Genomic DNA, 26,014 nt, shown 5'->3' on the forward strand with positions numbered 1-26,014 from the left:
GCAGAGAAATCAGAAAACCGTGCCCTAATTAGCAAAGCCCAAATAAACGTGCCCGGGGGCTCTTTCACTGCCGCGTAAAAACCCACAGCACGGAGCCGGGCCGCCGCAACCCCCAGAGGAACGGGCGGGATTGGGGGCGCATGAATCTTTAATATGTAATTGCTGTATATCTTTCTAATTCCAAAGAAAAAAAAATGACCTGCTGCCTTCAAAGGATGGGTTTTTTCGGCCCCCATGTTGATCTCGCGTGTCACAAGGAGACCAGAAGATCAGGAAAACATCGCAATACACGAACGGGTCCACTGAGGCCAAGAGTTCGCGGACTCTCGCTGCAGGGTCGGCCCGATACTGCATGTGCGTGTATCTCACGCCTCGGTGTTCAGTATAGGTGCAGCAGATGGCGTGTGTGTGTGTGTGTGATGGTGCTATCGTTTACCTCGGTTGTATTGATGAACAACTAGTAGGATATGGTTTGATGGCGGGACGGGCAGGTGTGTTGGTATCTGACACGGGTATCACTGTAGCGTTACCAGAAGTGGCAAGCATGGGTTGTTGGCGCGTTTGATATCCTCGTGCCTGTTCCTTGAACGCGGGCCTAATCTGAAGAGCCTTGGGGTGACTCCGAACATGTGGGCGCCCCTGCATGTGTGCTTGATGGCTGCAAGTGTCTGTGGGAGAGCGGGTGGCGGGCGCTTTCGTTTCCCGCCCTCTCTTTCCTCCTTTGCTTCCCGCTCCGCCCCTCCCCCCTGCCCTCGCCCTGTCTGTTTTGTTTATTCTTTCTTTGTTGTTTTTGTGTGTGTGTGTGTGTGTGTCTTTCTCCTCACCGGCTTTGCCCATAATGGCTCCCCCCGAGCCGCCGCGCGCTTGCTGTCTGCTCCTGTGAGCTTCACGGCGTGCCCCGGCAACAGCTGCCAGGCCGGGGTGCGCACCCCTCTCGGTTCCCAGACAGGCCGCCCAACCTTGCGGATCCCTCAGACGCCCCGTCAAGCTCTTACATATTCAAAAAAGCAAAAAGGGGGGGGGGGGGCAGCGCAGACAGCAGCCGAGCGCTAGGTCCGCAAGGCCTGGCAGAGAGGGGACTGTTCTGAAAAGCATCCTGCCGGGGCGGGGGGAGGGGCTGGGACCCTCCAGAAACCCGCACAAGGAAACCCGGAGTCGAGTTGGTCATTCTAAAATGTGCAGTTCAAAATACCTACATTGCTATGATTGCGATCAAAGAAAACCTTTCCAATACTCCTCCCTGCCCCCACCACCCCGAGCCGCCCCCTCCCCCCCCCGCCGAAATAACACGGAAGGGCGTGTGGAATTCACACACAGTGCGTTTCCCCAGTATACATTCTCTTCCGCCAAATCACCTTAATTCGATTTCAAAAATTGTTAAAAAAAGATAAAGTTTATTTTATTAAATTTTCAGTCACAAAAAAAAATTCTATGGCGAACCTAAGCATTTATTTTAGGGAATTTGGAGGGGAAAAAAACATGAAAGGAATATGTGGACATGAACGTACGTATGTATATAAGTGACTTTTCTGGGGACAACATATAATAAATATGATGTATCGCTCGGTCTTTCCAAATGTACATGTCTTTGTGTGGGAGAGAGCATGCCACTGTTCGGTAGAAAAAGCTCATGAGAAATCAGTGCAAAGTTCTGAGTGTACCCTCGTGCCTGTGGCCGGCTTGGGAATGTGTTCCTCCGCATCACTTTACTCGTCTCAGTGTCCAATGTCCGCCCGGACCCCGGACACCGCTGCCCGGGTTCGCGGATTCACAAGAGCAGTAACTTGAGGTCTAATTGTCCGCTTGCTCATTGCAGCTGGCGGAGACACGCTGGCCTTTTGGCAAGCTGGGTGAGTCCCCGGTGGGCTAGTGCCACCAGAGGTTGCCGGAGCCGGGGCAGAATCAGTCCTGCGTGAGAAGGGTTCTCCCTGCCTCCCTCTTCCAGCCCGTGTCCTTGTGCTGGCTCAGTCCGGGGCTCCTCGGGGCTCCGCAGTCTCTCCTGGTTTTGGCTGTCACTGTGTTTTTGTGGGGGGTGAGCGCAGGCCCTGCTCACCGTGGGTGCGGGGTGCCGGGGATAGGGTTGAGAGCCGGCTGGCCCCCGGGTCCCAGGCCGTGAATGAGCACCCGCGGCACCAGCGGCCTCTGCAGTTGGGGGTGGGGGGCCGGGGGAGTCCGGTACATGCTGCTGTACATGGCCGCGGCCGCCGCCGCCGCCGTCGTGCTGTCCATGCTGCTCAGCAGGCTCGGGTGGTAGAAATAGGGCGAGGGGAACATCCGCTGCAGGGCCGAGTAGTTGCCCGCCTCGGCCAGCAGCTCCAGGCCCACCGCCGTCTGCCGCTTCCACTTGGTCCTGGAGAGAACAGAAAAGAAGGACAAGCATGAGTGTAAGGCACACGCGGTGAGTACTGGCACAGTATACAACCATAGCGACCCGTGTATCCAGGGACGGCGGCGGAGAGCGACTGCTATCAACATACACTGCATGGCAGCGACACGGGACCAAGGAATACATACACACATGCAAGGCGGGGAGCCATGTGAGCAGGGCGAATGCCAAGTGTACTGCTGCAGTCTGTGTCCTACAGCACACCTGTAGGGTGAGCCAGGGCATGCCGCTGTGTGTCAATGCACACTGTTCGGGGGGCATGGCAGCGAGGCTGGGCGGGGGGGGGGGGGGGGGGGTCTAACGTGAAAGCAGAGAGAATTAGGAAATCTAAAATATGCACTGCTGTGGGCCGGAAAAGGGAATTATGAAAAATAATATCATACATTATAAGGCTCTTAACATGTACTGCTAGAACTCAGAATATGAGTGGGTGGGGTATAAGAACCCGGCTAGAAGATGGCGATGAGTGCGCCTGTAGCGGGGAAATGTGCAGGGGCACTGGTTCAAGTTGAGACATGCCTCGGGCAACAGAAGTGGGACTGTTCACTGGCGGAAGGACCACGCGAATGGGGGTGCACGAATGTGTACCCCTCTCGGAAAACGGGGGAAAAGGGTACGGAGGATGGACATGCACACAGACGGGGTGACGAACCAAAGGGGGGACACGGGAGAACGGGCCCGGGGGCCTGGCCCTAACAGACAGAACTACACATGCGGCGAAGATCCCAGGGGAGAGGGAACTGTGAAGTCCGCGGACTGTGAATGGAAATGCGGTCTTGGGAAGGGGAATGCAAATCTACAGTGTTCATGGGAGGGCGTGGGGCTTGATGCCAAACAGCAACGTACATGTCTGTGTTCGGGGACAGTGGCAACACACAGAATATAGGCCTTGCTTGGGAGGCAGAGGGTGGGCGTACACTTCAGTAGCAGCCTGTTGGAACTGACTCGGGCATCTTTGCATTATAAATGGCACGGGCGAGAACTGGGGAACCTGGGGTGATGCGAAAAGAAATCACCAGTAACCGCTGCCCGGGCCGCATGTACAGACGGTTTCCCGGGAAATGGAACCCGTCAATTAAAGCGAAGGAGACCAGGAGAAAGGGGAGAAGACAGATTCTTAGACACACACACCGTGCACACAAGAAGTGAGCAACAGGGCAAAGGAGGGGCACCGACACACCGTCAACCGGTCAAGTGCCGACAACAAGGGGGAACAGAGGGCGATGGGGGCAGGCCCGGGGCACTGGGGGCAATTCGCCATTCATTAGGCTAGGGCTTGGATCCGGTAAGGAGGGCCGGTTCTACGGAAAGTTGACACCTCTGCGGGAAGCGCGGGGATCTCTGGGAAGGACAAGCTCTGCACGCACCTCTCGCGAGGGTCATCATGTGACCTCTTCCCCGCCCTGTGCCTTGGAAATGACAACAGCAGCCACACCTGCCGCACCCGGTTGCAATAAGTGGCAGAGTGTGTGTCTCATTCAAGCTGACGATGTAAAATAGTAAAACTGCCATTGCAATAAAACTATAATTTTAAACAAAACGCCTTGACTAAATAAGTGGGAAACAGCGCCCATTGCCCCGAAGGAGTGAGTTCGATGGCAGGCTCGCCTTCAGTACCCCATTTCTTAATTGTGCGCTTGGCACTGCCAGGTCCATGCCATCCTTGTAAACCTATAAACTATGCAGGTGTACATTGCCGACTTTCCCGAGGGGGAGTCAGGAATCAGTCACCTGCATGTGTTTTCGTAGCAGGTGCACAGCCCTGCTTTCCTGGAGACACGGGGCACCCCTGGGCCAGCTCCTACCCGGCCTGGGAGCGGGCACAGCCCTGCCGTCCCCCCGGCGGGAAGAGAGGAAACACACCCAGGTGCCATGCTCGGATTTCATGCAAATGACACTAATGTTTTCCGACAGAATTAGGGTGGCTGAAACCGCACGTAATGAGACAGAATACGGCGGCCCTGATGGCGAGCGGGCGGCTTTTCCCAGCGGCGGCCGAGTGCGAGGAAACCACGGCCGTCCCTGCGCTCCCACGCCGGCCTGGCCCTGCGCTCCCACGGCCCGGCCTTCCGCTCCCACGCGGGCCCGGCCCAGCGCTCCCACGCCGGCCCTGAGCTCCCACGCCGGCCCTGCCCTGCGCTCCCACGCGGGCCCGGCCCTGGGAATGGCTGCCTGGAAACTCGGCGTCGGGCAAAAGAATAAAACATGATAATTGCAGAGCCCGGGATTTCTAATTAAATTAGAAAGGGCCGCGCTGATGTAACGGGCTGTTGTGGGATTTTCTGCAATACATTCCTTGGAAATAGCACTTCCAAGCACGCTTTCTACATCATTTAGTCGCGTTTTTGCTACGATATGTCCACAGAGGCTCGATTAACGGGCCACAGTTAATCCTCCAAAAGTGTGGGGGTGTTACTTGCATTTAAACAATAAAAGTACGATGGTGTACGTTGCTTTTTGGGGGAGCGTGTCCGCCACCACTTCCATTTCCTCAGATGCTGAGGGTCTCCCGCAGTGAAAAGGGTCGGGTTATGAGTTTCAAGAAGCGGGATCTTCTTACCCCGGGGCTCTACATTAGTGTCAGAAAATTCACCTATGGCCCAAATTGCCAGCATCGCCTTTCGACTGGTGTATGAAAAAAAGATGACACGTGTAGGAGTTATAGAGTGTTCTGGGGTCAAGGTGCCCAATCTTGCGAATCTTAAGGAGTGGCGACTTCCCCGCCTGCGGGATAATGGGAAGTTCGGTCTGTGGTGGGGCAGGTGGCGACAAGGACGCCTCACAGGGCACTGGTCTACTTCATTTCACTACTTTGCGGGTGTCATCGTGGGCTGAACAGAGTCCCAGATTGGGCACTGTTGTAATGTTGTATTGTCTTGCCACTGGCCTTTATGCTTACTACAGGCACCTTGACCCCAGAACACTCCATAACTCCTACACGTGCCAGGGTCTCCACATTTCGCGGGCGCAATATTCGTCGAGACCGCGGACATACTATCATGGCCCTCTCCTCATTATTGCGCTATTGCACTTTAGGTGTACAGGTATATTTTATTGGCGGCTAACAAGGTGCAACCCCCGCCCCCCCCCCCTCCGTTTTACTAGAGAGTCTGCTCTCGGTGGGCCTGGTAAGGCGCTGTAAATGAGCCGGCGTTATATGAGGTCGCTTCTTACACACGGTTCTGCCTTCAAGTGGTATGGCATGAGACATGGGTGCGGGCCGGGGAGCTGTCCACGTGTGGCCTATTTGAGCACATGCGGCAATTTATTTGGCAGGCGGTCACATGATCCTGTCGAACTTTCGGTTGTAGCCTGCCCGGCTCACCGGACCCTTATCGCCCGTGTTTGCCCAGCGCTGCCCAGGCAAGGTGTACAGGGCCCCTTCCCGGGATTTTCACTCGAGTCCCGTTTGTGTGCACGACTGTCAGGTGGGCGGTGTTGGCGCTGCGCGGGCCCTGTCCGTGTGTGTGTGTAGGGATGTAAACAGCCTGGCACTTGGGCGTGTGTAGGGGCATCGCACGCTGTGTTCTTAGTTCTTACCTCCGGTTCTGGTACCAGGTCTTCACCTGGGTGTCCGTCAGGTTGAGGGCTGCGGCCAGGTCCATTCGGTCCTGGACGCTCAGGTACTTCTGGCGCTCGAAGCTTCTCTCCAATTGGTTCAGCTGGTGGTCGGAGAAGGCCGTCCTTGCCTTGCGGGGCTTCTTAGCTCGCACAGGGGGACTGTCCCGGCTACTCGTGATCTCCCGATCGCCTTCTTCCTTTGCGCCTAAATACAAACAAACATCACAGCTCGGGTTATGCTGCCACCCGAAGCACGCACTGGCCAGAACGCGGAGGACACAAGCGCTGCCCACGGGAACACACATACACACGTCCCATTTGAATTACGCATCTATATATCACCATCGCGCGCTGTTTATTCCTGGTGTATGTGTGTGGGGCAATAGACCCACGGACCCAGCGAAATATACAGAGGGGTGGACAAATAAACAGACGCAGCCAGTTAGTCAGATACATAGATCGATAGCTCGATAGGCAGAGATAAAGGGATATAGAGAGACACAGACACAAACAGATCAGTGAATTGGATAGCTAGGGTAAACAGGGCTAGACACATGGATATAGCTGGCTAGATAGATAGAGAGACGGATGGACGGACATATATATATATATATATATATATATATATATACAGCGAGATGAATGGTAGATGGATGAATATAGAAACAGATAGATTAATAGATATACAGACAGATAGACAATTAAATGAATAGATGGATAAATAGACAGACAGATGAATAGATGGATAAATAGACAGACAGATGAATAGATAGATAAAGAGACAGAGAGGCGGATAGATGGATAAATAGACAGACAGATGAATAGATGGATAAATAGACAGACAGATGAATAGATGGATAAAGAGACAGAGAGGCGGATAGATTGAGAGAGACAGGTAGATAGCTAGATATATGAATGATAGAGAAATAGATAGATAGATAGATAGATAGATAGACAACTAGATGAATAGATGGATATACAAATTAATAGATAGAGAGGTAGATAGATAAACAGATCAATACATATAGGCAGATAGAAGAATTATAGAGAAACAGATCGATTAACAGATAGATAGATAACTAGATAGATAGCTAGATAGATAGACAAACAACTAGATGAATAGATGGATAGATAAATTAATAAAGAGGCAGATAGATAGGCAGATAGATAAACAGATTAATAAATATAGGCAGAGAGATGAAGAATAGATACACAGATAGATAGATAGACAGACAGACAGATAGATAGATAGAGAGAGAGAGAGAGAGAGAGAGAGAGAGATAGATAGATAGATAGATAGATAGATAGATAGATAGATAGATAGATAAACGACTAGATACATAGACCCATGGACAGGTGTATGAGTAGACAGACAGGCAGGCAGACACAGGACGGGCTCAGAGTGCCCCCTCCCGCGGGCTAGCCTGTGCCCGCTCTGCTCTGGCAGGGCAGGGCAGGGGGCGAGGGACGCACGAGGGCAGGGCCCAGCTCGGTGGCTGCAGCGCGCGTCCAGGTGACAGCGCTAGGATTTCCGGATTCTATTTGTCAACTCGGGTTTTTTGCTGCAGCGCCGGGCATCGATCTGTCAATCCGTCGGTGTAGGAGCAGTTTTCGCAGCGCTCCTTGATCTTCCCTGCAGGAAGGACAATAATCTCTCTAATTGACCCACTGGGGAGGTTGGTGAACACACATTCTGCGGAGCCGGCTCGGCTCTGCAGCTGCCTCCTGCGCCCGTCTGCCAGGGCCAGCCGCGAGAAGCCGCCAATGCGCGCCGCCTTTTATTTTATGCATACAAATGGCGAGGGGGGAAGCAACATCAAAGCGGGCCTGCGTCTTCCCCGAGAAAAGCAGGCTATTGCTCAAGATAAACTGGGACACACATGTTAGATCTAGCGGTACATTTGCCACACGAGTGTAGCGCTGGGGAGTTTTAACTTTTATTTAAAAAAGCACATCGTTTCTGATGCGGCGAATATTATGAATCAGATAATACGGCATGTACATTTAATCCATGCTATACCCTAAAAAGCACAATATTTCAAATAGATTGCACGCCTTTTTGCGTTTGCCAAAAGCAAAAATACATGTTTATGTTCTGTATAATTGAGAATTGTTTCAAAAGAAGCAAAAACACAAGAACGCGGGTCATTTCTTAGCCGTTATGACAAACGCGTCTTTCTGCAGCAATTAAGAAAAACAAAGGCGGCAAAGAGCGTAAACAAACAGCGCCTGCTGAGGAGCAGAGATGGGGGGGGGGGGTTCGGGGAGGCTAATTAATCTACGGCGCCGGTGTGCGCGAACAATGCGACATAGAAAGAGGGCTTCGCGAGCCCCAGGAAGGGGCCATTAGCATCTATCCCGCCCCAGTTCCAAGGGCACTGGAGAGGTGCTGCATGACTTCTAGGTCTGAAACTGGCCCGAATGTTCGCGACGCCGAACGCTGGGGAGAGCCACTGCCGGGGGTGGCGGGGGACCCCCCCCCCATGGCGCGGATAGACCCTGTAGTACAGCTTTGGGGGCTGCTCCAGGGTAACTGGGGTGAAAACATTTGGGGCACAGTGACCCGTGGTGGACATCCCTGAGCACACCCTCTTGGAAGGCTTATATCGCCAGTCATGGGTGAAAGAGTTTGCTGCTGCACGCCAAACCACCCACCACCACAGGCCTAAATAAATCTACGGAGAGCAAATACAAGCTAACGGCTCGGGTGCAGATTGATAGAGCGCTGGGTTCTAATGTGGTACGGCTTTGCGAACACCCCCTTTCCGCTCAGACCCCTGGAAGCTCCAGGGGAGGTTTGTGATGGCTGCAGCTGGCTTCTGCCGAGGCTTAGGGAGTCAAGGGAGGTTCCTCGGAGACTGCGTGGGATGAATGCAGTCCCACAAATCTCTCATGCATTAAAGAAAAACTCCCAGAGCCTCTTAGGTTCGTGGCCCAGAGAAGGGCCCTTCTCCTCTAGTCGCTTCGCTTCCGGGTTTATTGGAGGATTCAGTGAACTCGTTGTTGCTTTCTGGTTCTGCAATGTCTTCCCTTGCGTCTAGAGCAGTCATCAATTGCGCAGCCTGCTGATACAAGGTGTTGTGGCCTAGAAGCAGCCATGTCTTACCCTACTTCTAATGCAGTCACTGAAAGACTTTCCTGATACAAGGCGATGTGGCCTAGAAGCAGGCATGTCTATTCCTGCTTCTAATGCAGTCACTGGGAGCCCTCCCTGACACAAGGTGCTCCGGATTAGAAGCAGGCATGCATTGTGCTGCGTCTACTACTTCGCGCCCTCCCTGACACAAGGCTTTGGGGACAAGGAGCAGGCGTCCTCTCCCTGTTTCTAATACAGTCACTAAAGACCCTGCCAGATACAAGGTGCCCAGGATCAGAGGCAGGCACATCTCCCTCTGCTTTTTATACAGTCACTGGAGGCCCTCAGTGATGCACGGTTGAGATGGAGGCTAGAGCCCCTATGGCCATGGCTCTACTGGGAAGGGTTGGTTTCTTAAGGTGAACAGGTGCTCCTCACAACCTGTCCTTTCAGAATAAGAGGCAGGCGTTAGCTAAATTGGCCAGGGCACTCTGACACACCCTTGGCCGGGTTCTATCAGAGGATGGGTGATTTCCCCCGGCCACCGGATGTCCCCTATGTTATATTCACTTATAAAGCACACGGTCACTGAAGGTATCATGGCGCTAGAGGGGAGGATCATAACAGCCGGGTGCTAAGCCACAGAGAAGGGCCTGGAAGAGCGTGATTTTAAGCGTGGCCACTTAGCTACGCAGCACAAGCAGATCGGTCCTAAAACCTAAGAGTGGGTCAGTACAATTCCTAGCGGCCACCTATATCTGTCAGCGGCTGCCCACGCACTTTCTTCAGCACGGTTCCCCCTGGTAAGGGTGTGTTCCTAAGGTCGCCAGATGCTCTCCCTGTGTGTAGTGTAGCACCCCGAGCTGGTTCTACCAGGGAAGGAAGGCTTAGTTGCCTCGGGACACCTCAGATCTCATACCGGGACAGGGGTGGGTTACTGAGCTCCCCAGATGCTCTCTCTGTGTGTAGTGTAGCACTCCGAGCTGGTTCTACCAGGGAAGGGAGGGTTAGTTTCCTCGGGACACCTCAGATCTCCCCTGTCTGCAGCACCGGGGGCTTGGTTCTACCAGGGAAGGGGTGGGCTACTGAGCTCCCCAGAGGCTCCACCTGTTAAGGGCAGATTCTGGGCTCGCGCCGGACACTCACCGTGACTCTTTAGGTCCATGTGCGCCTCCTCCCGGGCTCGCTCCGCCTTGCTTTTGGCCTCCTGCAGCTCCTGCTCCAGCTTGGGCCGGTAGGCCTCGCCGGGCCCCTCCGCCTTGGGGGTGTGCTGGTGCGGCGGGGAGGGCACGCTGGTGCTGTAGGGGGCGCAGGCCGCCAGCGGCTTGCTGTCGCCCAGAATGTCCTTGATGAGAAAGGAGGAGGTGGCAGTCCGGGGGCACGGGCCGGCGGATCCCAGCGGGGAGGGCTGTTGCTGGCCGTGGTGCTGGTGGTGCTGATGATGCGGCGTGTGGTGCGGGTGCTCCTGCGAGAGACAGTGCGGCTCGGACTCCAGGGTGACGGAAATGGGCGAGGACGGGGCGCTACCCACAGTGTCTATGTCCGAGCAGGGAGGAGAGAGGGGTGCCTGACCACGGAACTCCCCTACCATTGTCCGCTCACAGAGCCGGTAGTCCGCCCCGGGACTGGAACCGGACAGGATGGTGTCTATCCCGAAGCTCGAGGCGCTAGCGGATTCCATGGCAGGCGCGCACACTCTGCGCGAACTCCTTAGGCTCGCCTCCTCATTCCGGGCCCGGAGCACCAGGTGAGCGCCGACCTGTGCGCCAAGAAGTCTGAAGGGTCAGGCCAGCCGCAGACACCTCTGATGGAGCAGGCGTATTTCTCCGGCTAGACACCTATCAAGGCGCAGTTCTCCACACAATCAGCTGCGAGGGCGCAATCCTGCGCACCTTCCCGCGGGACTTTCAGGCGCCCCTGGGGTGAAGACGTCCGCAAAGCCGCGGGCTGTCAGTGGCCGCAGGTGAGGTCCGAGCCCCGGGGCTACTGTCACCGGAGGCGCTTCCAGGCTCTGAGAGAACTTAGTTTGAAAGTTGGGCTGCGCGGCGGGAGCTGGAGGGACGGACTCCCGGCCTCTGCGTGCACTTCTCCGCTTCTCAGCCTCCGCCTCCCCCGCACCGACTCCAGTCCCCGCCGCCTGTGACGTCACCCGGGGACAGGCCGACCCGGGCCCCCGCCGCCCAGCCCAGCGCGCGCCCACCGCCGCTCTGCGCGCCCATTGGCGGCACGCCGCGGGGAGACGCTGACGAGCCCCGTCAGCAGCCAATCACGAGGCGCGCCCACAGCCCCGACCTGCAGACCGACGATGGGGCACGGCTGCTCTTTTTAGTGGATAATGTCGTCCTCTAATCTACGGATATGATACGTGGAAATAACGTGGAGAAGTCAAGAATTAAGGAATACGAAAAGGGAAAGAAAGAGAGAAAGGGAGAAAGAAAGAAAGAGAGAAAGAAAGAAAGAAAGAAAGAAAGAAAGAAAGAAAGAAAGAAAGAAAGAAAGAAAGAAAGAAAGAAAGAAAGAAAGAAAGAAAGAAAGAAAGAAAGAAAATGAGAGGGGGAGAACGGAAGGAGAATGCCCAATTGAGAAAAGTTGGAGAAAGAGCAGGGCAAGCGTGACTTGGTGCGTCTTTGGATTTCCCGTCGTGACCGACCCGCCGAGGGCTGGGCCCAGACGCTGGGGTCTAGAATTGCGGCGTCTCCGGCCACTTGTGAATCGACTGCTATAGAACAGAGACGACGGCTCTGGCGCAGCTACACGAAGGATGCGACTTACCCTCACCCTCTATCTAGGCACGGGCTTGGCTGCCGCGGCCTGAACTTCCGAGGACATTATTTCCATAAGTACCAACCGACCTACTGCGCTGTTAAAAAAGCAAGGAATCATTTAGCACGAACATATGGATGCCAAGAAAATGCGTTATTAGGCAAAGTAGTTGACTCTATCCGGTCAAACGCCCTCACCCCCCCCCTCCCCCGTAGCTCTATCTCCATTTGTGTACGCCTATGTGTGTGTTACAAGCATTATATATATATGATGTGAGATATATCCATATATGTATACACATGTTTAAGATTTTAAACACACACACACACACATGTATATTAAATATATACAGGCGTCTCACATGTGTGCACCGCTGTATTTAGTGAAATGCGCGTACACGAGCACGCGCGCTGCCGGGCGAGATGGCGGTATGCCCCCAGTGACTTTCCCCCTCCCATGTCAATGGCACCCTCACCACTGTGCCCCCGGTTGATGCCTGGGAGTCTGGAAGTGGGACCCTGGAAGTGGGAGAGGGGGCGGGGGATGGAGGGGGGGGTGCTGCTGAGAGATCTCCACATACTACTGATCTGTGCAGCCCCCGATCGTCAGGGAGGTGGAGAGGGGGGGGGGGGGGTGCAGCCGCCGTCTCTTGTTGAATGTCAGGGTAATGGGAAGTGCCAGTCACAAGCCGGCGTATTACTCCTGATTAAGTGCCGTGTTCAACCTAATTAGCAGAGTAATTATAAGGTGCTAATGAATGATTCAAAGTTCTCGGAGTTCCATTTTATTTGGAATTACCATTTTGAGGCCCCGTGAATCTGTGGCACAACGCGCCCCCTCGCCCACATGTCGCCGAACGAAAGATATATATATCTGCCTGCCAGGCGGGCGCCCACGGGCTCCGGGGGTTTATTACGTTCCTAGTAAAATAAATATCCAAGCAAAAGATCACTGCGAAATTTCACCAACACATGACATTTTAAAATACCGCAGAACAAGAAATTCCGCCAATATATTTGTGGGTACATGGGGGGCGGGGATGGAGCCGATCGGCACCCCTTGCTGCCTGCAGCCGAGGGAGGCCACTCGATTGCCGAACCCCAGCAGAAGCATCCGAATGCTTCCAAACCCAACATATCGGGGGACGGGGGGCTTCGGGGTGTGTGCTGAGTGGGAACCCAGACTGTGCGTATGGGGGTGAGGGGGTCAGTGTGGCTATGTGAACGCCTGCAGGGGCAATCACAAACACACCACACAAAGCATAGTGTTAAAGGGACACACACGCTGTACATGAAAGTATATGCACATTACGACTCTCTACACTATGTATTTAGGGATACTTCACACTTACCTAAACACACACACACACAACAGTATCTATCTGGCTATCTATATTCTGCGTTTCATGTACTACACAATTACCAGCCAATTAACAGGATTCATATAATAATTCGTGTTTGCATCAGGACCGCTATTTCCGCGGTTTTGTCGCCTGCAGAGATGGTGGCTCTGTGTCACATTTGCCCATAACATGTGTACTTTGGCGAGTATCGATCCCCAAACCGGTCCCTCCCGGCCCTATTTACTGCCATTTAAAGCAGGGTGGGCGCATAGGGCCTGATTTACAAAAGCGTGTTTGAGTGGGAAAGTCCCACTCAGAAAACACCCTGATCGGGCCCCCTACACACGGACGCACACACGCACGGTGTTTGCATCTATCTAGGCAGTGCAGCCGCGAGCCTCGTGCGCTGGGCACGGCCTTCACACCACATCACCTATTTGAATTCCGTTGCGAGTTTGTTTGATTTCTCCCCGCCCTCCCCCCTTTTGTGTCTTTGATCATTTGGTTGCCTAACGGGACTGGCATGTTTAATGACAGCAAACCTGGGCGAGTGGCCCCAAACTCAAGCCGCCCGGCCTACGCGCGCCCGAGTATTCCACATAGCCCGTATTTCCAGCCAGGCAGTCCTGAATGACCAGCCAGTCCCCCCGGCCCCCGATCCACGTCCAGCGAGTTGCAATCACATCTTGCATACACGATTTACTACACGGAAAGTCGACGCGGCTCGGGCGTTATTGCAGTTCCTACAGATACCGAGCCTATTGCTTCTTTTCCAAGACTGACGCATATTTCATTCCAAGACCGATTCCCACAGAAACGCCCTTTACCCTCCCTCAAATAAGACGGCACGAATAATGATGCCAGTAACGCAGCCAGTGGCACGTGCGCCAAGAGGCCGATGCCAGCGCGCGCTCCTCGCCGCTTGGGCGCTGGGCTCCCTGGCGGCGCCTGCCCGGTCTCTCCGGGGTCCGGGGAAACTGCGACCGTGCGGAGTCTGCACGCCGTTCACCGCCAGAACCCGGAGTGCACACGTGAATGGGTTCACTCTAGCGTGTCTGTGTGCACGAACGCGGGCACATCACAGAAGCGCTTTATCATGGCACATACCCATTGGAAAACGTTATGTGCATTAGACCCTTAGTACCGCCATAATATGTGTGTGGGGGGAGGGGCAAAGCACAGTGCTACGCGGCATTGGAATAAAGACAGCCTGGAAATAGCACCGTCTGCAGTAGAGGACGGCGTAACACCAAACCAATGCGACGCTCACTGCACACCGTAACTTATTTTACTATGAAATTCGACTGACTTGGATTGCAAGTACGGTTATCTGATCATTTTACCGAAATAAGGCTCTTAACAAGAACTCTGTCTTCCTGTCTATACGCATGTGAGGAGCGCGCGCGTGTGCTCTATAATACATACACATCTGTGCATACATGCACACATCCATAGCAGGGAATGAGCCAGATTTACAAAAGCGTTTTCCAAAGGATGCCCAACTGAAAACCTTTTGCGAATCTCGCCCCGTGCGTTGTTCCTATTGTTTTATAAAGCACCGACCACGAGTGCATTTTTAGAAATACTACTTTTTCTCGTGGCGTAGGTAAAGGTTATATAGGATAATGATTTTCGAAAACGCCCGTGGTGCGATTCTGGAAGATTACGCCGGACCCGCTTGTCTGTGGGTTCGACCCGCTCGCAATAGCGCTTGAATGTGAGTAAACAGTGTATCGCCCGCCGCTGTTCCGCGCAGTACAGGTGCGGCGCCCCTTTCCAGTTCTTCAAGCCAAGCTCCTGTGCATGCTCGGCTGATAAAAACACCCATGAAATGACTTCGAGACACACTTTAACTTTGCTATGCAGTGCCAAGTACAACAACAGCCCGTCTGCGTGGCTGTGAATCTGTGAGCTTCAAATGTGAGTTCAGCTAAAGTGCCGGAAAATGGCTGCGTTTCTCAGCCCATGTAACACTTGTCTCGTTTAATTCACCTGCGACTTTAACTAGAAAGAAGATGTCGTTTTGTTAAGTTGTGTTATTCTTGGAGCTGCGCTGGATGTTTTAAGGCGGAAGGGAGTCTTTCAAGTGCCCATTGGGGAGGGGGCACTTACGCTCCTCCCAACGTTTTATTTAAAACCAGTGAAAGTGCCAAGTGCTCTTGATACGCGTGGAAGGTTGCAGTCCCTACGTACTCCAGCAGGCGGCAGCAGTGCTCTCAAAAACAGGGTTCCAGTACAGTGGGACCCGGAAAATCTCATTCAATCCTCACAATGTGCATGCGCTATTCGGTTTCACTTTGAGCTCGTCGCGCACACACAAGCACGCACGCAGAGGCACCTTGATATTTACTCCACAGAGACGCTTGTGCAGCAAATAAACAGATTGCAAAACATGGTGATTACAATGCGGTTTGCTTGTTATTGACATCATTACGCTTGTCAAGCACGCATTAGCCGCTTGTTCTACGCGCCGCACGCGCAGCGCTGCGTACTTGAATAACCGAGTACCCAGGAGAGTGCGGAATTCCGGGGTGGTAAGGCATGCCAGGAGAGGGCTTCCAATAGCGAGTTGCAATGTAACATATTTCCACTTGATAGTTTTGATTCGCTTTGTACATAGTTCGTTAATAAGTAAACAGAGCTATTGGGTGGGAGATCTTTTTATATGCTTCTGAATTATTTAAATGGCATTTTCATTTCCTTCCTTTAGACTTCTGAGTGAACACTAAAACCATTGCAAAACGTTCCACAGGTAACCAGTGCCCAACAATGCAATAAAACATTTGAGAGGTTCCTAATGACACAACACATTGCTTGCACGCTTGCCATATTTAGGCCCTGCTTCATGGAATATATTCCGCGCGAAAGAAAGACTCTGCGCGACAAACCGCACGCGAAAACCCGTTTGTCGATTCATGGAATCGACTGCGCGGGACTTGCCAAGGACTTGCGTGGATTTTGCACCGGCCCGGCACAACTCAGGGGGCAGAACATGCAGAATGAGGAAGAACACGTGAAAACGTTGAGGGACAGTCAACGGCTAAGCAATCGCAAGCCCATTCCAACGCAAATACAACCATATCCATGGATTTCAAAGCAGAAAGTCGCGAAAAAACACACACAAAGCCTGCGATCCATCCGCCACATGATAGCAGGCGTAAACTTCAACTGGCATAGGAAGCAGTGTAAAAAGCATGCAATGCACACTCAAGCAACGTCTACAGCCACAATGAACCCTGCAATAGTAGGAGCTATCGTGCACGGACACCACAGGAGGATGCCCACGGCCTGGATCTTGACAGCACACACCACACTGTTTGAGATGCCGGATGACCAGGTATATGCCAGGAACAGCCCCCACCCCCATATAATTCCAGACCACGTCAGGGAGTGGGACGATGCCTTAGCATCACCCATCATCTGCTCCCAGGCCCTTACCCCCTTGAAAAAAGGCAACTGCACTCCATTTCATTGCAACTGCGTCCTTCCAGTGAACCACTGCAATAGTTGGTGGGATATCGCAGGACAAACAATCCTGCTTTCTACACCAGGCATTGTGTTGCATAACAGCATGTGGATGTATGCGCAGGCACATATATATGCCCCGAACACTGACAGAAAGGCAGACAGCGATCCAGGAATGTTATGCAGTAGTACACTTCCCCTGTGTACTAGGTGCAATTGACTGCACACATGTTGCACTACCCCCCCCCCCGAATGACGGAGCACATCTACCAGAATCGAAAGCACTGCCACTCCTTTAATGTGCAGGTAGTGTGTGGTGCCAATGCAATCATCATGGAAGTCTATGCCAATTTCCCAGGCAGCACACATGATAGCTACATCTTCAGCCAGTCACCACTGCACCGGGCCCTGGCTTCTGGAAAATATGGCAATGCATGGCTCATCAGTGAGCATGAACGGTATGCACATGCATGTATGTGACACACCGAACAATAGACCCTGACAATAAATGACAATAATGACAACCATGTACACATTCACAGGGGACAGTGCCTACCCGCTGTCAACATTCATGATGACACCAATCCGGAATCCCCCAACACCAGCTGAGGTGAGATACAATACAGCACATGCAGCCACTAAGGCCAGAGTGGAGCGCACATTTGGAGTGCTGAATTTCCAGTTCCGCTCCCTTAACCACTCTGGGGGGGTGTTGCTATATGCACCACCAGTAGTATGTAAATTCATTGTGGCTGCATGTGTATTGCATAATGTTGCCACACAGCGTGGTGTACCAGTGGAAATGCAGGTGGGACACCGTCCGCACCCATGGGTCCCACCCTTGCCCATGGTCAGCCAAAGAGCACGTGGAGAGGCTCCATGCACCCAGCTGGTGCAATCAGATTTCACATAAAAACCAGCCCCTGTGGAGCACACACAATGAAGCCACATCCCAGGTGCCATTCAATGATGAATTGGGGCCTATCGTCTGTGCCCACAACAACACCCTGAGAATGTATCTTGGGGTGGGCCAAATTGTGTGCATCCATTAGACATAAAACAACATGCAAAAACAGAGCCCCAGAAAAGACTTGTAAGTGGGAGTATACCACTGGCTTTTTGCAAAGTTCGGAAAACATTTACAAATGTGAAAAATACACAAACAAGTAAAAAATGTTACAACAGAAAAATGTATGAACTTGGCAACATTCAATCCTTAGCACATAGTCATTCATGGCCATCAAAAGCAACACGTTCACTTATTCCAATCAGCCACATAAAATACTATTGGACACCTGTGGTACTACGTGCACTACAGACTCAAACCTATCCATGTCGCTGTGAGCGTGAAAGCAGGGGTACAAGATTCCACATGTTACATACATACTGTGAATAGGGAGACTTTGCACACCATATTAAAATTACCACTGATTATGAGCCAATTTGTAAGTGAGCAAAAGTGGTCAATGCACCCTAAGGGCCACATTCACAGAAGTGTTAAATTATGGTGCAGTCACATAAGAAAACGTTCTGTGAATCATGCCCCTAATCTATATGGCTGTTTACAATTCACCAACACAGTCGTAGCAACTCGAACCAACAGTGTCCATGTAGTACACCCAAAATAACACAGCACAAGCAATAAAGTCCCTGACCACCGTCACATGGACAACAACAACTGTTGTGCACATAGACACCAAACCACACACATGAGAGCACACGTATGAAGGCATAGTACAAAATGGATGCAAACAACAAAGACATGTGAGGACAGCTCTGGGCCCCCAATGCACCTTACACAAGATAAACAGGTTGAGAGGCCAACCCATTCCCTGACAACAACTATGCATACAATAGATAATCACAACAAAGCAGTCATGTAACGCCAGAAAAATGCAAGTGCACTGCAAGAGAAATACACTTCTCAGATTATCCCCTGTGAGCCTGCACCAACTGCACTGTGTATTCCATGGAAGTCCTCCTCTATCGGCCTGGAAACTGCCAAACCATGATGCTGTGTCCTGTACATGGATACAGCAGCAACCGCCCCTTCAATCGCAGCGATCATTTTTCCATGCAGACTACCTCTGTAGAGAAATAGAGAACAATGTGGGGGCAGGCAACACCCCCATTTACCCAAACATACATCAACATGTGGCCCCCTGACTGACATGCAACAAATGCAAACAATAACTCACCAGCCACCCATCACCATATGTCCCGGCACTCATGCAGCCAGATCCGCACACTGCATGCCAATGCAACATGAACACCCCACACAGTGACACCTTAGCCACCCACAACACCTACACTGCCTGCACCCCGAGAGTCAGATCCGGCCACAGACAGGATGACACGGAGAGGACCAACAAAAAGAGACCACTAATCGAATGGAAACCCAGGATCACCTTGCAAATACTCCCAATGCCACAGTATGGCATGCCCTGGTTAACATGGCACTGGTACAGTGCAGTAAACACTGGCAGGAGAGCCGATGATGCAAAGTCCAAGACAACGTGAATGTAAAATATCACCAATTGCACAGAAGACAGGATCTGGCAGAAGGCAGGACTTAAGGAGATAGCTGTTATACTGGAAGGCAGGGCACCAAGTCAACTGGCATGAAACAGACAAGCAGACACGAGAAAGGAATGAGAAACAGAGGCCAAGGACGCAGACACACAAAAGGGGGCAGGCAACAGGAAGAGGAAGGGAAGGCTGACTTCATTGCAACTGGATTGAATTTGGTCCAATGTGCATTGAACTGAATAGAGCATTGAAATGCAACCAGCACCTGTCAGCAAGCCTCATAAAATCTGCTTGTGCAGCATGCAAGGTACATGTTCACAATGGCAAACAACAACCCATGGCCAATGGAGTGTACTACTTGTATGTGGTGAACATAGCATCCCACAAATGGCCAGCAATGCAGTTCTGTGTGTGGAATTGGGACAGCACCCTGAGAAGGGGAAGAAGAACCAAGATTGTACTACCTGTGTGGGAAGACATGACCATTACAAAATCACTGAATTTGATGTCATGCGGCAGGCAAGACACATGTGAAAACTGCAAGAAAACACTCCCCATCACTACCATCACCATGTGTCACAGCACACAAACAACCGGGCCTGCCACCCTCATGACAAATCACCAACACAGGCCCTACAGGGACAGCCTTCCTCACAACTATGACCCCTCAACCAGTGCCACCCTGATTGCCTTGAGAAAACAGCATGCATAGACACACCAGCCTTCCATCAGCATGTGTCAAATACACCCATGAAGCTGGACCCACTCTCCTCAGTACAAGTGAAAGACAAACAACACCACACAATGCCAGACACCCTGCCACCAAACACAACACATGTGCCACCCCTAGTGCCCATCACTTTCCTGCACACGGTACCCACCTGGCTTGCATGCACTGCACCTCACATGAAAAATACATCTTGAAATCGCAAAGGCATGCATTGCATCTACATAAAGATACTGGACATCCATGACACATCCTGCATGGAACAGGAAAATAGGCATGGACAGTTAGGTACGAATTGGTGCAGTCACACTGTGTGAGACTACACAACACTTATCTACTTGGTATTAGGTAACCCACCATTTGGTATAGGTCTGTATTTCACAAGTTGGCACTGTTACTGAGCAGTCAGGCCTACCCCAAGAGGGGTAAATGTGAGCTGTAGACCTGTAGCAATGAAATGCGTCAATACAAGTAACCAAGTAACACTTCCAGCCAAGGTTTCAGTTATAAATAATTATTTATTTAATTAACATCAAGTTTTAAATAAGCATTCTTTAAAAGGCAATTTGTGTAACACTGTAAATATACTTTAAAAATACTTTTCAGAATCAGAACAAGTTAGTGGATACTGTTTGGATATGCATCTTTCACAATTCCTACACCCCAATGTGACTTCATTCACAAGGACAGTAATGGAATTTATATATCACACTAGTTACTTTGCAGATTCTGGGGTTGCAGAAAGGAAAGGTTTAAGGAATGAAAAAGGTAAAACAGGTCCTCCGTATATGAGAGGATATTTAAATCTTCCAATGAAATCTAGACAAGCCTTTCCCAGCAATAACAGTCTAAAACAAGTTGCCACCTCTGAGGGACAACCAATATCAATGACAATGGACTAGAAGAGTCTTCAGGGAACCAGGACAGCCAAAGTCAATTTGATACAGTCTATGGAGCTGAGGCACTTCTTAGATAAAAGTCTTGCACAAAGTTAGAGAGTTTATAGGAAAATCACTTTTAGGATCACAAGCTGTTATGCCGGTGAGAAACAGAGTTGGAATCAACTCTAAAAGCAAGCCACTGCAATTCCCAACTGAGAAAAACACGGCTAAAAGACAATGAGGTAAGTGTACCCCAAGTCTAACCAGTACCTCTTGTTTGAGGAAGAGTGTTCCAGCTGTATTCTGTCCTGTTACAGTGGTGGAGACCCAGTGTTCCTGAGCCTCAGTCGGGGGGACAAGAGGGAGGATGTCTGGAGGGTTCCTGCGGCAGTTGTTTGGAAGTCATCGGCAGCTATGGGCTCTTTTCAGTTCAGCGGCACTTCACAGTTTCAGCACTTAGTAAACAGCACCGCCGCGGATCTCGGATACCGGTTGGGCTTCCTTCACTCCTTGGGTCCTGAAATCTGGCGAAGGGACTCGGCTCTGGGCGTCCTGCTTCTGGAGGGTCCTTAGGAGACTCCTGAAGCTTCTGGCTGGAATTCAGACATTGCACTCAACTACGGATTTCTCGACCGCTGGCACTCGGTTCTTGCAGCAGTGAAGAAGTACAGCCAGTCAGGGAAGATTGTCCAGTGGAGTTTGTCTCATGGTTATTTGGTCCCACTAACCCAAGGGAAGAAGTCGTCCCTTCCGGAGCTTCTCTGTCGAATTGAAAAAGGAGTTTCAGCACAGCAGCAGGGCTTCACTGGGCAATTCAAAGGTCCAGGAGAATGCAGCAGGCTTTGTACGTGGTTTCTTCATTGGGTGTTTCTCCTAGTGGTTGACTCTGCCTCTAGTCTCAAAACCCTTGCCTTTTAAGCAGGTTTCTCCCATTAATGCACAGCCTAGGCTGTCAGTCACACAGCAGGACTGGTTGCATTCAGGCACTCCTAAAGACAAAGAACAGTGGAGTTTCGGGAACCTCCCCCACATCCTGCCTTTCCAGACACACTGCAGCCAGAGGCGGGCTTCAGGGCTGAAGTCTGCCAAAGGCAAAACAAACCAAGGGCTCAAACCTGGCTCAACACACAGAGTAAAACCCAAGAAAGACCTCAGAAACAGAAAATGGCAAAAAAAGAAGACCGGGCCATTTTTACAAAATGGTCACCCATGGGTGCTGTACTGCAGCTGAAGATTCGGCCGGCAGTGGTAAAGCACAATGGTAGAAAAATTAAACCACTGCCAACAGCCATTTAAAGTAGTGAGGGTAACATAAGAAATGTCACATGAGAATTTAGGGTGAGGGGCTACTAGGTAATCCCCAAGCACTCCACATAAAATGGGGTGTGCTGGACCTTCAAAGAGAAAAGGTAAGTAAAGTCACTTTCACTTTACTATTCTTGTGAACTGTAGTTCACATAAGAAAAGGTATTAAAACCTTATGAGAAAACGAAAGGATTTCTCTGTGACACTGCACTGAAGGTGCTGTGTATCACCATACAAACTGTAGATGCCTGTGGGGTTTGTCAGACTCCCAAAACAGTGTAAACACATAATCCAAATCAGGTCAAAACACATGAGAGAGTGAGAGAAAGGTCTCACTCACTCTGAGGGTTAAAATTAAAAAGTCCTAAAGTCCAGCAAAAGAGCTGGGGGTCTCTAAGGCTGAAGGGAATTAGCACAGAAATGAGAATTCTCCCTAACACCCCCCCCAGACTAAGGGACAAGAGGATTTAATCCACTGCTGGATGAATCGCCTATTCCAGTCGGTCATACTTTCTGGAGAGACCATCAGCATTTTGGTGATTACACCCTGTCTGGTGTTCTATGGTAAAATCAAACCCTTGGAGTCTGATTGACCATCTCAACCATTTTGAATGTCCCCCCTTCATCTGCATTAACCATCTGAAGGGTTGGTGGTCTGTCTGAATAATGAATGTAGAACCATACAAGTATGTCTTAAACTTCTTCAGAGACCACACAATGGTAAAACATTCACATTCTATAGTTGCCCACATTGTGTCACGGTCCTTCAGTTTCCTACTGACTTTCTTTGTGTGAATGTTTTTATTAATTTTAATAAACAATACACATGTGTAATTACAAGATTCTGCAATAGTAACATTTCAAACCCCTTCAAGTTCCATAAAACTTCTAACCCCCGTCCCCCTCCCAAAGCCTGCTTGTAGATTGTTCCGCACACTATTGTAGACCTTTACACACTCGTACCGTTCTTGTCTTGTACTGACTAGCCCTCGTTTTCGTCCTCCCTTTGGCTTAACAATGTCACTGTGAGGGAAATCGATTGCATCATGTCTGCACCAGGTTCTTGCTTTTGCTCTCCCAGCACTCCTCCCCCGTTTCCACTGTCGACCATTTTCGCAGGTGTTCCCACCCTCTGTTAACACTAGGTGCTTTGTCTGCCTTCCATCTCATAGCTATGCTGCACTTTGCCAGTACATATATGAGGTCTTTAATCTTCCCCATCACCTTCTGTTTGGTACCCCTCTTAAGCAACCCTAGTGTGTATGCTTCTGGGAATTGTATATCCAGGATTACACCCCCCGGGGCCACCTTGTTCGCAATGCCCTTTCAAAATTCCTGTATAGTGCTACATTCCCAAAACATATGTCTCATACCCACATTTTCTGTATTGCATTTGGGACACGTCTGTCTGCTTGCACCTTTAAATTTGGCAATATTTTCTGGTGTGAGATATGCCCTTTGAGTAATGTATAATTGAAGCAACTGCAATCTAGCATTCCTTGAGACTTTCTTGTGATATGAGACTACGTTACACCATTCTTTTTCTTCAAAGGTTCTCCCCAGTTCTCTCTCCCATCCCGCTTTGCATTTCAATTCTTTGCTCGAGTTACACTATATCAGGACCTCATACAGTCTGGAAATGGCATGACAACTCTCATAAATATTTATTGTAGTTTCAACATCCTCATTCTCTAGCTTGTGATTTGCGGCAGTTGGCCACCTATCCTTTACTGTGCGCAGCATAGCTCTATGCAATAGGACCTTCATGTATCCCCATGGTTGCTTGCAATTCAGAGAAATCTAACAGTTTATCTCCCTCCTGCAGGTCCCCTATTGTCGCAACACAAGACTCCCACTGTTCCTGCACTCCGGCTCGTAGGCCCCTTTTATCTGACATTACTGCTGCTAGTGCTATCTGTGGCGATATAGGGTCCCTGAACCCCATAGTCTTGCAGGTCCATTGCCATATTTGAATACCCAATGTCACTAGTTTTGGGTACGACCTTAACTCCTTGTTGGTATATTATATGTGGTATTCCCAAAGCAATGCATTAGCCTAGGTAACGCTACCATTTTTCGTATGGTCACTCCACTAACCATCGACAGGGGCAACTTACCCCAGAAGTGCATAGATATATTAAATCCTTCCTTTGCAATTATGGTATTATGTTCGTGTTTCTGCTTGGGCTCATGATATATATTTAGTCCAAGATATCTAAAAGCGGTCCTACTCCACGTCAGGGGTAGAACTGGTAGCTCTGTGCCACTCTTTGTCGCTAATTGTGCCAGTGGGAATAAGCAGGATTCATTCTTATTTATATCTATCCCAGTTAGTGTACTGAAATTGTCCAGTAATTCCAACAAATACTGTAGATGCTCTTCACAGTTATGTAAGTATATCAACATATCGTCTGCATACATGGATACTATATGTTTAACCCCATCTATGTCTATTCCTGCATCGCTATATTCCTGCCTAAGGAATGCTGCTATAGGTTCCAAGGCAATTATATACAGCATTGGGGACAGTGGACCTCCCCGTCTTGTGCCCTTCTGCAGCTCCCATCTATCTGAGTAAGGAGCACCTGCCCTGACCCTCGCCATCGGTTTAGTATATATTAGTCTCACCCATTTCATGTAGTGTGGCCTGAATCCCATGCTAGTCATTGTAGCATAGAGCCAGTCCCAGTGTACTGAATCAAATGCTTTAGTCGCATCTAACAAAGCCACCGTACAGTATTCATGTCAGTCTCCAGTACTGCTTATGACATGATGTTAGGTTCCAGGATATGTTTCTCCCAGGCACATACCCAGTTTGATCAGGGTGTATGATCTTATTTATCACTTTTCGTAGTCTATCCACCAGTACTGCCTTGAGAATCTTACTATCTTGGTTCAATAAAGACAGAGGTCTGTAAGAACTGCAGTCTGTTGCACGTTTATTTGGTTTTAGTAGTTGGATTATTAAGGCATCTCTCATGCTTCCTGGGAGGTACCCTATGTTGTATGCCTCATTAGATAACCTTGCTTAGATCGGCGCCAGGATGCTAGTATATTCTTTGTAGTATTCTCCTGGTAGGCCGTCCGTGCCTTGGGTTTTACTTGAGGGTAGAGATCTTATCTTCGTCAGCACTTCTTCCGCGGTTATAGGCTCTTCTAGCATGCCCTTCTTTCGATCACCTAGATATGGCAGATGTATAAGATCTAGCGCATCCAGCAGTGCTTCATCTCGGTCTACATGTGAGTCTTTATATAACTCACTGTCATACTCCTGGAATGCTGAGTTGACCCCTGCCTGCGTATGATCTACTTTGTCGTCTTCTGTTTGTATGGAGTATATTGGGACTTTTTTTATCATTGCCTCTGTACAACCAAGCTAACATTTTCCCGGGTTTATCTCCCTATGCATGGGTTCTTTCAAGGAATTTAGCGTAACTGAATTTCCCCAGCCTGTCCCATTGGGTAAGGCAAGTCTGCTGCAGTCTGATCTCCTCTTCTAAGTGATCTTCCCCACCGCTATTTCTTCTCTCGAATCCCACAGTCTTCAGTTCAGTTAGCTCTATCTCTGCTTTCCTAACTCCCCCCGCATTGGCTATCATTTCTCCCCTGATCACTGCCTTGTATGTTTCCCATACATTACCCACTTGTTTAACACTCCCTTTGTTGACTTCCATGAACTCTATTAGGCATTTCCTGGCATGGTCTTTGAATGCTGTGTCTAGCAAAGCTTCATTCCTGAGTCTCCATCTGTGTATAGGCGCCTCGAAGCGGCTATCGCCCATTTGAGTAGAAGTGGAGCGTGGTCCAAGAGGACTCTGGGTATATATTCTGCCTCTACAAATTCTGTGATGAGTTCCCCCAACATGGACATGTATTCTGATCTAGTGTACACCTTATGAGGGGCAAAATAGTGGGAGTAGTCCCTAACACCATTGTGAAGAGTCCTCCATATGTCCGCTAAGTGAAATTGAGATAGAAG

At 50.5% G+C, this 26,014-nt stretch overlaps 1 protein-coding gene across 1 annotated transcript; it reads right to left on the reverse strand.

Annotated features, from left to right (window-relative positions):
* Positions 1-1,380: 1,380 nt before the first annotated feature.
* Positions 1,381-11,119, reverse strand: BARHL2 (BarH like homeobox 2). The gene is made up of 3 exons (XM_069641768.1): positions 10,170-11,119; positions 5,927-6,152; positions 1,381-2,350 (listed from the first exon to the last, which is right to left on the reverse strand). Exons 1-3 carry the CDS (start codon positions 10,702-10,704, stop codon positions 2,050-2,052), a joined length of 1,062 nt encoding a protein of 353 aa, XP_069497869.1. The 5' UTR covers positions 10,705-11,119; the 3' UTR covers positions 1,381-2,049.
* Positions 11,120-26,014: the final 14,895 nt, after the last annotated feature.

The sequence above is a fragment of the Ambystoma mexicanum genome, chromosome 1q, assembly GCF_040938575.1.
Source record: "Ambystoma mexicanum isolate Mex_15411 chromosome 1q, UKY_AmexF1_1, whole genome shotgun sequence".
Lineage (NCBI taxonomy): Eukaryota > Metazoa > Chordata > Amphibia > Caudata > Ambystomatidae > Ambystoma > Ambystoma mexicanum.

What these genes read in the sequence shown, in the direction of transcription:
- BARHL2 (XM_069641768.1), bottom strand. Translation starts at nt 10,704, where the DNA reads ATGGAATCCGCTAGCGCCTCGAGCTTCGGGATAGACACCATCCTGTCC. An exon ending in CATGGACCTAAAGAGTCACG is followed by an intron (nt 6,153 to 10,169) that starts GTGAGTGTCCGG and finishes GTTTGTATTTAG; the next exon opens with GCGCAAAGGAAGAAGGCGAT. An exon ending in ACCTGGTACCAGAACCGGAG is followed by an intron (nt 2,351 to 5,926) that starts GTAAGAACTAAG and finishes TGTTCTCTCCAG; the next exon opens with GACCAAGTGGAAGCGGCAGA.